This window comes from Coregonus lavaretus (genome assembly GCF_964263955.1).
Source record: "Coregonus lavaretus genome assembly, chromosome: 30".
Taxonomy (NCBI): Eukaryota; Metazoa; Chordata; class Actinopteri; order Salmoniformes; family Salmonidae; genus Coregonus; species Coregonus lavaretus.
In genome coordinates, this window is record NC_140017.1 from 32,392,965 (window position 1) to 32,408,174 (window position 15,210).

The 15,210-nt window shown below is 44.1% G+C and overlaps 2 protein-coding genes across 2 annotated transcripts in view; one reads left to right on the forward strand and one right to left on the reverse strand.

Annotated features, from left to right (window-relative positions):
• Positions 1 to 7,476, reverse strand: part of sgpp2 (sphingosine-1-phosphate phosphatase 2) — a gene marked incomplete at its 5' end in the record, with an annotated part of 12,209 nt that extends 4,733 nt beyond the window's left edge. Inside the window, 2 exons of the mRNA XM_084147921.1 lie at positions 2,971 to 3,132; positions 7,225 to 7,476. Of these exons, the coding sequence (XP_084004047.1) occupies positions 2,971 to 3,132; positions 7,225 to 7,476 (414 nt within the window). The remainder of the gene's footprint in view (positions 1 to 2,970; positions 3,133 to 7,224) is intronic.
• Positions 7,477 to 13,372: 5,896 nt separating this feature from the next.
• LOC311105449 (RING finger protein 228-like) lies at positions 13,373 to 14,134 on the forward strand (the record flags this gene model as incomplete). The annotated part of the gene is made up of 1 exon (XM_084147603.1): positions 13,373 to 14,134. The coding sequence occupies one exon, from the start codon at positions 13,373 to 13,375 to the stop codon at positions 14,132 to 14,134; it is 762 nt and encodes a 253-aa protein (XP_084003729.1).
• Between the last annotated feature and the right edge of the window lie 1,076 nt (positions 14,135 to 15,210).

The following is a 15,210-nucleotide window of genomic DNA, read 5'->3' on the forward strand; positions in this document are numbered from 1 at the left end:
ACTATCTATCTCTTTAGCAATCAGCCGTTTGTTCCCTGGGAAGAAATACTGTCCCTGATGCTACTGCCTCCAAGACACGGGCACTGTTTACTCTGCCTCCACCCCAATGGACATTTATTTATTCATCACTGCTACAGTTATGAAGTATATAGTGCTATTTCTGTTTATATTGTTGTAGTTTTTTTATGACCATTTTTATTATTTTATTTCACTTAGTCCTGCATGTTGCAAGATGTTCACTGTACCCTGCAATCACACCTGCAACCCCTGTACATGTGACTATTAAACACGCTGAATCTGAATCTGAATAATACTGTACCCTGCCCTTGTTAACAGGCCACCAGTCATATCAATCCCACTGATACTGTCATCAGATCAACCTATACAGTGGGCCGACACATTAGGCTCTTTGTGTGGGCCACATCAAAGGACTGGCCAGGCACCATCACATGAAGAGATGAGTTAAAGATGGTCCAGGTCATAAACAGATAGTAGCAGTGCAGATTTAGCTGAATGAATGAGAGTATTGATCGGGCCCAGTGTCACTCTGGACTTTGATCTGTCAACATGGGAGGGTGGTGGGAAAGGAGGGGTGGGGTGGGTTGGGGAGGGGTGGGGTGGGTTGGGGAGGGGTGGGGTGTTCCTGCAACAAGATCTCATTGTTTCCCTTTGAAATCTGATATATTATGGATGAAAGTCTATTTTAGATGCATTTATTCTGAGTGGTTACAGCAGAAATTCCGCGTGGTTACAGGGTTAAAACAGAAACAACTCAAAGGTTAACAGTTTAGGCATTGATTCCGAGGGGTTAAGGTTACGGTTTGGGGAAGGCTTAAAACAACGTAATAAAAAACAACTTGGTTGTGCAGTGGTCTAAGCAGCGCACTTGAGGTTTGAACATTATCGAATTATCGACATTCTGGTGACCTTTGCAAATATCAGAAATCGAAGTTTATTTCTAGTCAGACTGGCTAGAGGGGGCAAAGGGTCATCTGCCCTGCTGTCATGGAGAACACATACAGTAGTTGGTTTGTTTTATGATTATGTAATAAATGCTGGCGTAAATCCTGTCAATACAGCATGCTTTAGGAAGAGGACCAGAGTGGAGAGGGTCACAGTCTGTAATTTAGTGATGTTAGTTATGATCATTAAGAAAAACCATGTGTTACCATGGCAACCGAAGTTACCCTGTAAGTAAGGTGTGTGTTGTGATAAACGAGAGGAGGAGTGTGCGTGTGTGTGTGTGTGTGTGTGTGTGTGTGTGTTTGTGTGTGTGTGTGTGTGTGTGTGTGTGTGTGTGTGTGTGTGTGTGTGTGTGTGTGTGTGTGTGTGTGTGTGTTTGTGTGTGTGTGTGTGTGTGTGTGTGTGAGGGGACAGCGTGAACCCTAGAAAACACCAGCTTCAAAATAAAAGGGGGCTTTACAAGTGCAGGGCTGTTTGCCCTGAGGGCCGTCAGACCCAATGGTTCCCATAGAGAGAGAACCTCAAAGCAATGACGTGGTCAATAAAACAGACTGTGTGTGTGTGTGTGTTTGTGTGTGCGTGCGTGCGCGCGCGCGTGCGTGCGTGTGAGTGAGCAAGCAAGCATGTGTGTTGGAGTTTACAGGTGTCTGGGTGTTCAGAGTTCACTCCCCAAACCGTTCCTCCCCTGGGGCAGAACATGGGCAGGTCGCTCAGAGGACACACACCTTATTCTGGAGGAGAGGACACATACTGCACACAAACTCACTGTCACTCAAATCAGAGCGTGTGTGTGTGTGTGTGTGTGTGTGTGTGTGTGTGTGTCTGTCTGTCTGTGTGTTTGAGCTTCATGGTCAAAGCATAACTAGATGCAGGAACATGGATGATCTATGAGAATAAACGATTCATTATTAGATTGTTTACAACTCAGTAATAAACAGTTATAACACAATGGTTGAAATTGTGTGCTTGTTAATTGGTGCTTGTCAAATAGTGAGTCATTTAAGGACCCTCCTGTTCTGTTATATTGCCTGTCGCTTCACCCTGTAGTACCAGTCAACCTGGCCCATGTGGTCCCTGTGGCCTGGGGACATGGTGGTGAGGTCAGAGAGGGGTAAGGGGGACAGGGATGCAAGGCTGGGTCAGAGAGGGGTAAGGGGGACAGGGATGCAAGGCTGGGTCAGAGAGGGGTAAGGGGGACAGGGATGCAAGGCTGGGTCAGAGAGGGGTAAGGGGGACAGGGATGCAAGGCTGGGTCAGAGAGGGGTAAGGGGGACAGGGATGCAAGGCTGGGTCAGAGAGGGGTAAGGGGGACAGGGATGCAAGGCTGGGTCAGAGAGGGGTAAGGGGGACAGGGATGCAAGGCTGGGTCAGAGAGGGGTAAGGGGGACAGGGATGCAAGGCTGGGTCAGAGAGGGGTAAGGGGGACAGGGATGCAAGGCTGGGTCAGAGAGGGGTAAGGGGTGAGAGGAGGTGAGGGAGAAGGAGTAGAAGAGCTTCATTGTCTCACACTCTCTCTCTCTCTCTTGCACATATAATAAAACATGAGATTGTATGGGATGTTCAAGCAAGGCATCAGTCTGTGACCTCCAAGTCATACCATATCTGACTTATGGTGTGGTTATTTCCAACAGTTTAACATTTATTTTCTGTAATGAAACCGCAGGTGTGAATTGAATAGGTAGCAGTGGAAGAGAGAGAAGAGATGTATGTGTGGGAGGATGGTTTGAAGAGCAGAGAAGACTGTGTCTGCATCCAAAATGGCACCCCAATCCCTATATAGTGGACACTATTGGCCCTAGTCAAAAGTAGTGGACTATATTGGGCCTAGTCAAAAGTAGTGGACTCTATTGGCCCTAGTCAAAAGTAGTGGACTATATTGGGCCTATATAGTCCACTATATAAGGAATATGGTTCCATTTGGTATGCAGAGTACAGTCTTCTCTGTTCTTTAAACCATCCTTCCTCACATAAATATGTTCTCTCTTTTTGCAACCACTGGTGACTTACGGTCCAGATGTTGACGAGGCGTCTGCAGAGGAAGGGGTCCAGGTTCCAGTGTAAGCAAGGCGGGAAGGTGATGTAGAAGACCTCGTGACCCAGCCCAGCTGACACCAGGAACAGGAAGTATAGAAGCCGGTTCCTCACCTCATACTGGGGCCTAGCCGACACCTGTGGGTGGGTACAGAGTTAGGACCTCACATATTCGAAGAGGAGTAGTCTCTCTAGACAGACAGGTTTCTGAGACTAGCATTCACAGTGTAAAAGCACAGTAGCCTACAGTATAATAACAAAAAGGAGGCTGATTGCAGGTCATTGTCATTCCAATCATTTTCACTCATCTGTAACCATATGCTGAACAAGATAACCACTTGTAGCCTCAAATGAACATATAGTGAAATTAACTATTTGTATATGACCTCGGCTCGACCTGTACAACTTGTACAAGTTGGCAGGAGCAGACTCATGTAGAAAATAATAGACCATGAAGCATTGTTATCAATTCCAGCCTTTGGACAGCTTTGTCAGTTGCAGTCTTTATGTCACGAGTCACATGGATAGCCTATGGAACGCGATGAATGGCAGTTTACTTCTGATTTCAATGTAGAAAAATGTTTTGTCTTTTGGAAAATAATTTGACAAACATGTTTTAGGCACTGCCATTTCCGGGAGTCACCATCAGGACAGCCAATGTGTGATGGCGGGAAAAGAGAAACAGAAGCATGTCTGATCCAGTTGTGATAGCATCCTCATCCGCACCAGCCAAAAGACCATCGACAGTCCTCATCAGGTTCGACCTGCTTTCGATATTGAATGTCTGTTGTATCTAAGTTTAAAGTAGCTTAAACTAAATAATAGCCTAGGCTAACTGCTCAAGTCAGGTCATGGGCTATGTAGCCTATGTTAAGTCACATTTGAATAGCCTAACAAACACAGATGATGGGTTGTTTGTTTAGACTACTCATAGCCTACTTGGTTTCATTCTTCAAAACAAATGCAATGAATAAGAATGCAAAACAAATCTTGGCTATCGGATAATCAATCAGTAAGCAATCTGTAGGCTACCTTCAATCAAAGAAAGGTGGACTAACAAGAAAATACTGTCGGAAGGTACAGGGCCGGCGCCAGAACGAATCAGTTGGACGGGCATTTGATTTCCATAGGGGGCATGTTATTTTCACGGGACAATTTTTTAAAATGGGTTTTATAGTAAAGACATATACATTCTTAAGAGTCAATTGATGCACTCGTGCGTCAATCTAAGTAACATAATACAAAAATCCCATCAAAATCTGTAAGTTTAAGCTAGAGATATCTGCATGGGCTGCGTCTCAATCCACCACATCAGCCTATGTCGGCCTTCCTCATCAGCGGTGGAAGGTGGCTGAGCTACAGCGGTGTTTGTCAGACCATGAGACATCCTGAAAATCGGTCTTCTCACAAAAATGTCTGTAGTGTCCGAACGGTTACAAACTAATATGACCACTCTATGGAAAGATGAGACTCTCACGAACACAATGGTGTTCTCTGTTTTGCTCTGCAGACCCCCACAAGCTTCATGGACTCGTCTGAAGGTAACCCGGTACCAGTTAAAAAATGTATGAAAGTATGGAGGTCGTTTTTTGCCAACAAAAAAAAGGGGTTAAATATGTTTCCAAAAACGTAAATATTTCCTGAGCTTTCCTATATCTCCTAGATACAGGGCAGACATTTCAAAATCCTTATTCCTTATGATTTATTTTGGGATTGTCTGTTTTGCCATTTATGAATGTGTTATGTAATGCCTTCTATGGGCTATAGTAGTAAAGGCCACATTCAATATTTCATCACATTATTTGTTTAAAAAATAAATTATACCTACAGGGGTCCTAAAATTCGAAATAAAATAGCTAAATGATTCATGGCCATCTTAAAACAGTTCCATATAATAATACTATGCCATTTAGCAGACACTTTTATCCAAAGCGACTTACAGTCATGTGTGCATACATTTTTACGTATGGGTGGTCCCGGGGATCGAACCCACTACCCTGGCGTTACAAGCGCCATGCTCTACCAATTGAGCTACAGAGGACCACAATGTTAGTCTAGTAACGTGGCATGAACATAACCAGTCAATATGTTTTCATCTGATTGTCAAACAAATCACTTCATAGGCAGCACATAAGTTTCAAGTTTGGGGAAGCTTACAATTTATTCTACTATTTCTACCAATCTACGTGCCAGTTATGATTTTCATTTATGCATTTTCGTTGAACAGGTTCATTTCAATAATAACGTTTTCATTTCTCAATATCATTATGACTTGGTTAATCCTAAAAATCTGAATTAATCTAAAAGTTCAAATGGACACATTGATACACCGTGATCTAATTGGTGGCTAATGAAATGAGCGCATGCATGGAACTTATGTGGGGATTTATTATTCTCATAATTGATGGGATGACTAGCTTGGAAGGAATGCATTAATGATTAAGGCATGGAGGGTCTTGTTTCACCTGGCAAGCTGTGATTGATGTGAAGAGCTGTTTTAGGGGGTAAGATAAAATAATAATTTGTGTCTCCAAATACTAGACTATACTGCTTCTTTGTGATCTGTGAACCGTCCTTGGACGTAGGAATGGTGTCTAGGGGGGCTGGCTCTTCTCTCTATGACAGGTTGTTATGATAAAAACTTATGCCTGGCAACAGGGATGCGCCAAGAGGCGGGGACCAGCCGGTGCGCCAACGGATTGGCTGAGTAAGTCTAAACCACGCTCAGTCTCTACTCTGATAGGCCCAGCAGAGAGCGGGAACTAAAAACTGTCAGAGTATTTGAAGAACAATCTGTAACAATGGATTAGTTTCTCTGTCTGCCCTGCGTGGTATTTCAGTGAGCCCGTATACGAACCAACATACTTATCATACATACATTTTGCATATAATAAATGTAGCTTGGATTGTAGATCTCTTGATTCTTATTCCAATACCAGATTTGAATTAAGCAATTTCTAACACTTAGAGATAGCCTATAGGCCAATGTAGCAGTAGGCCTATAACTTCCATTGTAAACTAAGTAAAAATACATAAAGCCGACAAATAAAAACAGTAGAAAATATCCAGATGAAAATTCAGGTTCTTTCGATCACATTCATCTCTCCGCCTGTTTGCCTCCCTTTCTATCTTTCTTGACATTAACTATCGCTAGTGAAGTGCAACATTGTATCAAATCAATCAACTGAGTCCAGCCCGCCAGCGAACTTGCAACATTGTATCAACTAGCCTATTCCGGGCCCTCAATGTTTTCCAGTGAGCTCGGGACAGACAGCTGTTTTTGGGAAAAGTGTTCAGGTATTTTATGAAGTTTCCACTGGATATATGGGCTCATCAGATAATGATATGTTGCTCTTTCACACCGAGGCTTGGTGATTAGTCTACAAACATTTCCCTCAGCATTTCCCTTTTAAGCCTATTGGACGTGCTGCCTATTCAAAAAGTAGGTTACCTTCACAGGTTCTTCCAAAATAATTCCAGCATCCGAACAGTACACTGTGCCCCCGCAAACCTCCCTTCAATTTGCAAGGCTGAAACTATCTCACTGGAGAAAGCATCCGAGCGAGCAAAACAGCGCCCCTATGTCTCACAATATGTAACCCATGTATCTGATGCTATCTGGCCGAAAAGAGTATGACATGCCATACTCTTTTTGATCAGGCAGCATCAGATACAAGGGCTACACATACTGAGACAGAGCGGTGCAGTTTCGCTCGCTTGGATGTTTTATATGATTGATGAGTCCTTCTGTTGGTGTGCGTTTCAGTCAAATAAATTATCAATATTTAAATATTTTATTTGGATGGGCAAGGAGGTATGGTATAGGCTACCTTCCCAAGGCCCGCCCATAACGCAGGACCTGGGAAGTTAGCCTATAGCCCACTGGGCACAGACATCATTCAATGTCTATTTTTCATTTACATTTGGTTGAGTTGTCAACTAACATGAATTAAACGTAAAATCAACAGAGAATACACCATGTCATTGGATTTACAGAAGGTTAAAAGTTGGGTGAAAAAATGAAAAAATGATCTTACATTGATTACTTGTTACTTTTTGCAAATCCAATCAGTTTTCCACGTTGATTCAACGTCATCACATTGACTTTTTGGGTTGAAATTACCTGGAAACAACGTTGTTTCAACCTGTTTTTGCCCAGTGGGAGCCTACTTTCTTCTGTTTCTCAAACTCAATAACTCATTCAAATCTCATAGAGAAGTTTACACTTACACCAACACCGTATCCATTTTCCTTGTGTTTGTCATTTGAGTTGCTGTCCTGTTCATTGGTAATAGCGTGTCCATTACCGCACCGCAGTCGAGTAAGTTTGTCAGGTGCGTCCGCGTCTTGGAGCGGGGTCTCCCGCGGAGGGTTCGCCCAGTTTCCGTTCTGATGCGCGGCTTCGATGGGGAACAGACCGCATGCCCTCTGGAACTTGGCCACAAGCTCCGAACCATGCAGATATTTAAGCAGTTTGAGCATCGCAACTCTCTCAAGAATAGCCTATGAAGTGCATGAGAATAGACTGGCAGGTACAGACTAAGGCAGAGCGCGTTACCCACCCTTGGGCTCATCCCACACAGAGGTGTGTTCTCTGTGCATGCAGGTGCGGTTTGACAGGTGTGTGTGGGATACGCCAGGAGCACCGAGCTGTCATAAAGCAAGACGCATTCACCGACCTTTATTCTAGGTGATAAGATCAGCCACTCTTTTTGAAACCCTTATATTTACTTTAAAAAAGATTGCCAATGTATTCTAATAGTCTATGCCAATCGGCCTGTAATTTTGAGATAACAATGTAGCCTATGTTTATCTGCAGGGCCTGTGTGTGTGTGTAGTGTGTGTAGTGTGTGTGTGAATGTGGTGTGTTACATTTTAGTCGTTTTGCAGACGCTCTTATCCAGAGCGACTTACAGTTAGTGAGTGCATACATTTTCCATACTGGCCCCCCGTGGGCATACATTTTCCATACTTGCCCCCCGTGGAAATCGAACCCACAACCCTGGCGTTGCAAGCGCCATGCTCTACCAACTGAGCTACAGGAGGCCTGTATGTGGCATATGTGGTGTATGTGTGTATGTGGTGTATGTGTGTATGTGGTGTATGTGTGTGAATGTGGTGTTTTTGTATGTGGTGTGTTTGTGTGAATGTGGTGTATGTAGTGTGTGTGTGTATGTGGTGTATGTGGTGTATATGGTGGGTGTGTGTATGTGGTGCATGTGGTGTATGTAGTATGTGTGTATGTGGTGTGTGTGGTGGGTGTGTGTATGTGGTGTATGTGGTGTATGTGGTGTATGTGGTGCATGTTGTGTATATGTGGTGTATGTGGGTATGTGGTGTATGTGGTGTGTGTGGTGTATGTGGTGTATGTGTGTATGTGGTGTGTGTGTGTATGTGGTGTGTGTGTATGTGGTGTATATGGTGTGTGTGTGTGTGTGTGTGGTGTGTGTGTGTATGTGGTGTGTGTGTGTGTATGTGGTGTGTTTGTGTGTGTGAATGTGGTGTGTGTGTATGTGTGTATGTGGTGTGTGTGTATGTGATGTATGTGGTGTGTGTGTGTATGTGGTGTATGTGGTGTGTGTGGTGTATGTGTTTATGTGGTGTGTGTGTGTGTATGTGGTGTATGTGGTGTGTGTGTGTATGTGGTGTATGTGGTGTGTGTGGTGTATGTGTTTATGTGGTGTATGTGTGTGAATGTGGTGTTTTTGTATGTGGTGTGTTTGTGTGAATGTGGTGTATGTAGTGTGTGTGTGTATGTGGTGTATGTGGTGTATATGGTGGGTGTGTGTATGTGGTGCATGTGGTGTTTTTGTATGTGGTGTGTTTGTGTGAATGTGGTGTATGTAGTGTGTGTGTGTATGTGGTGTATGTGGTGTATATGGTGGGTGTGTGTATGTGGTGCATGTGGTGTATGTAGTATGTGTGTATGTGGTGTGTGTGGTGGGTGTGTGTATGTGGTGTATGTGGTGTATGTGGTGTATGTGGTGCATGTTGTGTATATGTGGTGTATGTGGGTATGTGGTGTATGTGGTGTGTGTGGTGTATGTGGTGTATGTGTGTATGTGGTGTGTGTGTGTATGTGGTGTGTGTGTATGTGGTGTATATGGTGTGTGTGTGTGTGTGTGTGGTGTGTGTGTGTATGTGGTGTGTGTGTGTGAATGTGGTGTGTGTGTATGTGTGAATGTGGTATGTGTGTATGTGGTGTGTTTGTGTGTGTGAATGTGGTGTGTGTGTATGTGTGAATGTGGTATGTGTGTATGTGGTGTGTTTGTGTGTGTGAATGTGGTGTGTGTGTATGTGTTGTGTGTGTGTATGTGGTGTGTGTGTGTGAATCGAACCCACAACCCTGGCTGTGGTGTGTGTGTGTATGTGATGTATGTGGTGTGTGTGTGTATGTGGTGTATGTGTTTATGTGGTGTGTGTGTGTGTGTGTGTGTGTGTGTGTGTTGTATGTGGTGTGTGTGTATGTGGTGTGTGTGGTGTATGTGGTGTGTGTGGTGTATGTAGAGTATGTGGTGTCTGTGGTGTATGTGTGTATGTGGTGTGTGTGTATGTGGTGTATATGGTGTGTATGTGGTGTGTGTGTGTATGTGGTGTGTGTGTGTGAATGTGGTGCGTGTGTATGTGGTGTGTGTGTGTGTGAATGTGGTGTGTATGTGTGAATGTGGTGTGTGTGTATGTGGTGTGTTTGTGTGTGTGAATGTGGTGTGTGTATGTGTGAATATGTGTTGTGTGTGTGTGTATGTGGTGTGTGTGTGTGAATCGAACCCATAACCCTGGCGTTGCAAGCGCCATGCTCTACCAACTGAGCTACAGGAGGCCTGTATGTGGCATATGTGGTGTATGTGTGTATGTGGTGTGTGTGTGTATGTGGTGTATGTGGTGTATGTGGTGTATGTGGTGTGTGTGTGTGTATGTGGTGTGTGTTTTTGAATGTGGTGTGTGTATGTGGTGTGTGTGTGTGAATGAGGTATGTGTGTATGTGGTGTGTTTGTGTGTGTGAATGTGGTGTGTGTATGTGTGTATGTGGTGTGTGTGTATGTGATGTATGTGGTGTGTGTGTGTATGTGGTGTATGTGGTGTGTGTGGTGTATGTGTTTATGTGGTGTGTGTGTGTGTATGTGGTGTATGTGGTGTGTGTGTGTATGTGGTGTATGTGGTGTGTGTGGTGTATGTGTTTATGTGGTGTGTGTGTGTATGTGTTGTATGTGGTGTGTGTGAATGTGGTGTATGTGGTGTATGTGGTGTATGTGGTGTGTGTGAATGTGGTGTATGTGGTGTATGTGTGTATGTGTATGTGGTGTGTGTGTGTATGTGGTGTATGTGGTGTGTGTATGTGGTGTATATGGTGGGTGTATGTATGTGGTGTATGTGGTGTATGTGGTGTGTGTATGTGGTGTGTGTGTGTGTATGTGGTGTATGTGGTGTGTGGGTGTAAGTGTGTGTATGTGGTGTATGTGGTGTATGTGGTGGGAGTGTGTATGTGGTGTATGTGGTGTGTGTGTATGTGGTGTATGTGGTGTGTGTGGTGTATGTGTTTATGTGGTGTGTGTGTGTATGTGTTGTATGTGGTGTGTGTGTGAATGTGGTGTATGTGGTGTATGTGGTGTGTGTGGTGTGTGTGAATGTGGTGTATGTGGTGTATGTGTGTATGTGTATGTGGTGTGTGTGTGTATGTGGTGTATGTGGTGTGTGTGTATGTGGTGTATATGGTGGGTGTGTGTATGTGGTGTATGTGGTGTGTGTGTATGTGGTGTGTGTGTATGTGGTGTATGTGGTGTGGGTGTAAGTGTGTGTATGTGGTGTATGTGGTGTATGTGGTGGGAGTGTGTATGTGGTGTATGTGGTGCATGTGGTGTATGTGGTGTGTGTGTATGTGGTGTGTGTGTGTGTATGTGGTGTATGTGGTGCATGTGGTGTATGTGGTGTGTGTGTATGTGGTGTGTGTGTATGTGGTGTATGTGGTGTGTGTGGTGCATGTGGTGTGTGTGTATGTGGTGTGTGTGTATGTGGTGTGTGTGTGTATGTGGTGTATGTGGTGTGTGTGGTGTATGTGTGTATGTGGTGTGTGTGTGTATGTGGTGTATGTGGTGTCTGTGTGTATGTGGTGTGTGTGTGTATGTGGTGTGTGTGTATGTGGTGTATATGGTGTGTGTGTGTGTATGTGGTGTGTGTGTGTATGTGGTGTGTGTGTGTGTATGTGTGAATGTGGTGTGTGTGTGTATGTGGTGTGTGTGTGTGAATGTGTTGTGTGTGTGTGTGAATGTGGTGTGTGTGTATGTGGTGTGTGTATATGTGGTGTGTGTATATGTGGTGTGTGTGTGTGTGTATGTGGTGTGTCTTTCTTTTTTTCTTCTTTTAATATATATTTTTCAACATATAACCTAATGAGGCCAAATGTGGTTAAGGCTATGCTATATGCCTTTATTCAATAAGTGATATTGAACATGAAGACTTAATGGGTCAAATAAAATACGTATCTACTTTAGGCCTTATACAGAATAATAAAACAAATAGGCCTAGTCTACAATATTCCCAAAACGGGATATGCTGCAAGGTGCAAATTGCCTATGTCCGTTTAGGTTATAGGCCAACCGAAAATTATAATATCCTCCTGAGATCCGGAAAAAAAGTTTGGGATTGTTTTTTTAGTGTTTGGGGTGAGAAATAAAAACATGTTACCAAGAAAAAAATGTCAACAAATATTGTTATTTCTCTTTTATTGTAAGTGCAAAATTGTCCTCTGTAGTGGTCATCAGGACATAGATATGAAGAATAACTACATTACATTAAAACACAGCTTCTAAACCAAGAGGCGTAACATCGCGAGACTTCCGGGAATGCTTGGGAAACAGACCAAACAGACCGCCACCTACCGTCCTGGAGTGTGGGCCAGAGACAGGGATAAACTAAATCCTACCTGCCAACCCCGTTTCTCTTATAAAAGATAGCAAAATATTTGAGACTATATCTAATGACGCTCTACTCAATATACTCTTTAAACTAATTTCCTGTATCCCCTTCTCCCTAATACTAAATCTGATCCTCTCTCTTTCCCTCTGATACTGCCCACACTGTTGCCCATACAGTCTCTATTTCCTGACAATCATGTTCGTCTATATATCGAAGGCGTGCTTTGATTGACGGACTGCACATGCGCAGTTTGGCGCGAGACGACCGTTAGCCCGGATGAAGTGTTTCTACGCATGAGCTTTGCTAGCCAACGTTGTCATGAAGTCGCCTACAAGTGTGATCAGCCTATCTTCACACCGTACTGCCTTTGACTACAGACAATGGGTACAGTAGGTGAAAAACATAGTTGGGGCATCTGGTAGTCCACTGCAGAGGACATTTCTTCATAAACTCTTATTTAATGTTATTATTATTATTATTATTTATTTTTTACAGTCTTGACAGCTGACTTAAATGTTGCTGAGATATTCACTTAGGCCTACTAGAAACAATTTGAATACCAAACTCATAAAAAATATCATTAATAGTTAGCCTACACACTTCTTTTGAAATGTCTATAAAATGTGCAAAATTTTGATGGCAGACATTTCTTTTGACCAGGAAGATAAAGTCAATGTCACACCCCCACACGTGATATCACTGAAAAGCTCAGAATTTCCTTTCAAAGGCACAACAGGACTTAATACAGTGGTTTGAATGGCTTCAGAGATACAGACCAAGAACTGACGACCACTAGAGAGGGCAAAAATGAATTGCTGGGTCTCAGGAGGATATAAAACCAAACAGTATGAACACAGTTTATGTCACAGGGGGCCCAATATTAAACTTTGCATTTTTGACAGAGTCTATAGTTTGAACTCATGAGCTGTTTTGATTTAATGATGGCGCATCCCTTCTGTATAGCATGATGGCGGCGGACCTTGTTTTCTCTACATCGCCTCTCGTTCAGACTCCCAGAGAGGGCTGAAAACGGTGTCTCTTGTCTTCTCCTTTCAACCCAGGCGGTTTCGACCAACCGAGAAGCAAGATAACAACCATGAACTGTGTGTTGATCGCCGCCTTACTGTCTCCTCTGCGGGCTGAGCACAGATCACTCCCGCGGATTAACCCCAACCCTCGCATCGAAGAGTCATCACGAGCATTACATCACCCGATTCCCACACCCCGAAGCGTAAAATGAGACCCCATTTCATATTTAACCAGCGGATCTGAACACTGGTGATGATGGGTGACGCCTGGATTTTCATTTTTTGACATCGTGGGGATTATACAAATATATCAACAATGTCAACGTAGGCTATACAATTCATCAGAGAGATGATGTCGCTTTTATGAACAGGGGATAGACGAACACCGTCATCCGCATCTCTGCCTGTCGGCTCCTTTGTGTTCGTAGAGAATGTGAATGGCGAAAGATGACATGGCAGAGGTAGATTCAGCATCAAGTGGAGCGGAACCCACGGGCGGGCTGGAGATAGCATTCCCGTACGAGGAGTATGAATGCAAAATATGTTACAATTATTTCGACCTTGACCGTCGTGCGCCAAAGATTTTAGAATGCTTGCACACATTTTGCGAGGAGTGCCTGACCACACTCCATCTCCGCGAGGAGCGTCCATGGCGAATCAGCTGCCCTATATGTCGCCACAGGACGCCCGTGCCGGACTATCGGATACAAAACCTGCCCAATAATACCAAGGTAACGGAGGATTTCCCATTGTACATTGACTCTGACCCTCTGCCTCAGGATGCTTTGCCCCTGTACCCTCCCCCGTTGCACCCCGCACTCGTCGCCCTCAGGCGCGAGGAGACATCGGGTGCGTCCACGAGCCAAGCTACCCCCTCCACTACCTTGTCCACGGCCACTACCCTCTCCCAGGACTCCGTGCGCTATGACAGCTGTCAGAGCTGCAAGCGGGTTGCCCTGACTACGGGCTGTGTGTGCGTGATATTCTCCTTTCTGTCCATGCTGGTTCTGCTCTTCATGGGCCTGATCTTCGTGCACAGTCACAGCAGCCCGCCCTCGCCCGCGGGACCCATCTGCCTGTCGGTGGCCAGCATCCTAGCCATGTTCTCGGTAGTCGTCACGTGGCTGATCTGCTGGTTAAAATATAGACCCGATCACGAATCAGGCCGCTCATCTGGAACGAATAGGAGGAACGCCTGATAATGAAGATGAAGATGATGATAATCATGATGATAATGTACTGTGTGTGTGATTATGTATATACTGCTGTATACTAGCACAATGTCCCTCCCTTTCCTTTCCTTTTTTTTATTTTTTTTTTTTTTTTTTTAGAAATAAACATTGTCCAGAACGGCCTTTTAACAGTAGGATATAGCAAACACCATATAAAGGCCTTCATCTGCTCATTGAGCAGTAAGCCTACAGTAACCTACCATTGATAAATTCATACATGCACTTGTAGGTCTACCTATGGAAGGCTTATATGATGATGGGTAACCTTGCCTGAGACCTAGATTAACTGCCTTTGCTCCCATACTAGACTGGTTGAATGCACAGAGTTGAGGACCTGGGTTTGATACCAGTTTCCTGAAAAGTATACATTACCCACTATGCCGCTCACTGTATGAAAACCTGTCCTCCCTCCCTTGCATCTCAAAGACGCACCTGCCTATGTTATTGTATTGTGGGCTATACAATTCCACATGCATAGGTTAGAGATTTTGTATCACAGCTATAACAGGCCCACTGTTATTTGAGAAGTCACTAATATATGTAATTGAGAAGTCACTAATGTAAGATGTGTAAATAGTACAGTATCTATGAAGATAGGAGAGGTGTCATTACCGGTATTTAAATGTACATGGTGTTTAGGTTACCAAGAGTAGGTCTAGAGAACAGGTGCCTGCTCCATTCTTATTTGAAATGTGCTCCGGTGGTAGGCCTACACTTGTGTACATCTCTCTGGCCTTTCTCCTGCCTGTGTAGTCAGATCATTATCATCTGCCAGGCCTCTGAAAGCTCGGGTTCTGCTCATATGTCAGAAAGCATCCTCTTCCCTTCCTCCTGCCTGTCAACTGAGCATCACCACCGGTCTGACAGACAGTGAATGTGAAAGCAAGGTTCCTTCCCACCATATTGCTTTGAGTCTTGTTGTCATTCACTTCAGATCATTGATGAGCTTCTTGAAGAAGGGAGGTGGCATTTCCTCAATTTTCGAATGAGGCGCTAATTTACCCCTCTCTTTTGGGAGACTAAAATGAGATGGATTGGATTTG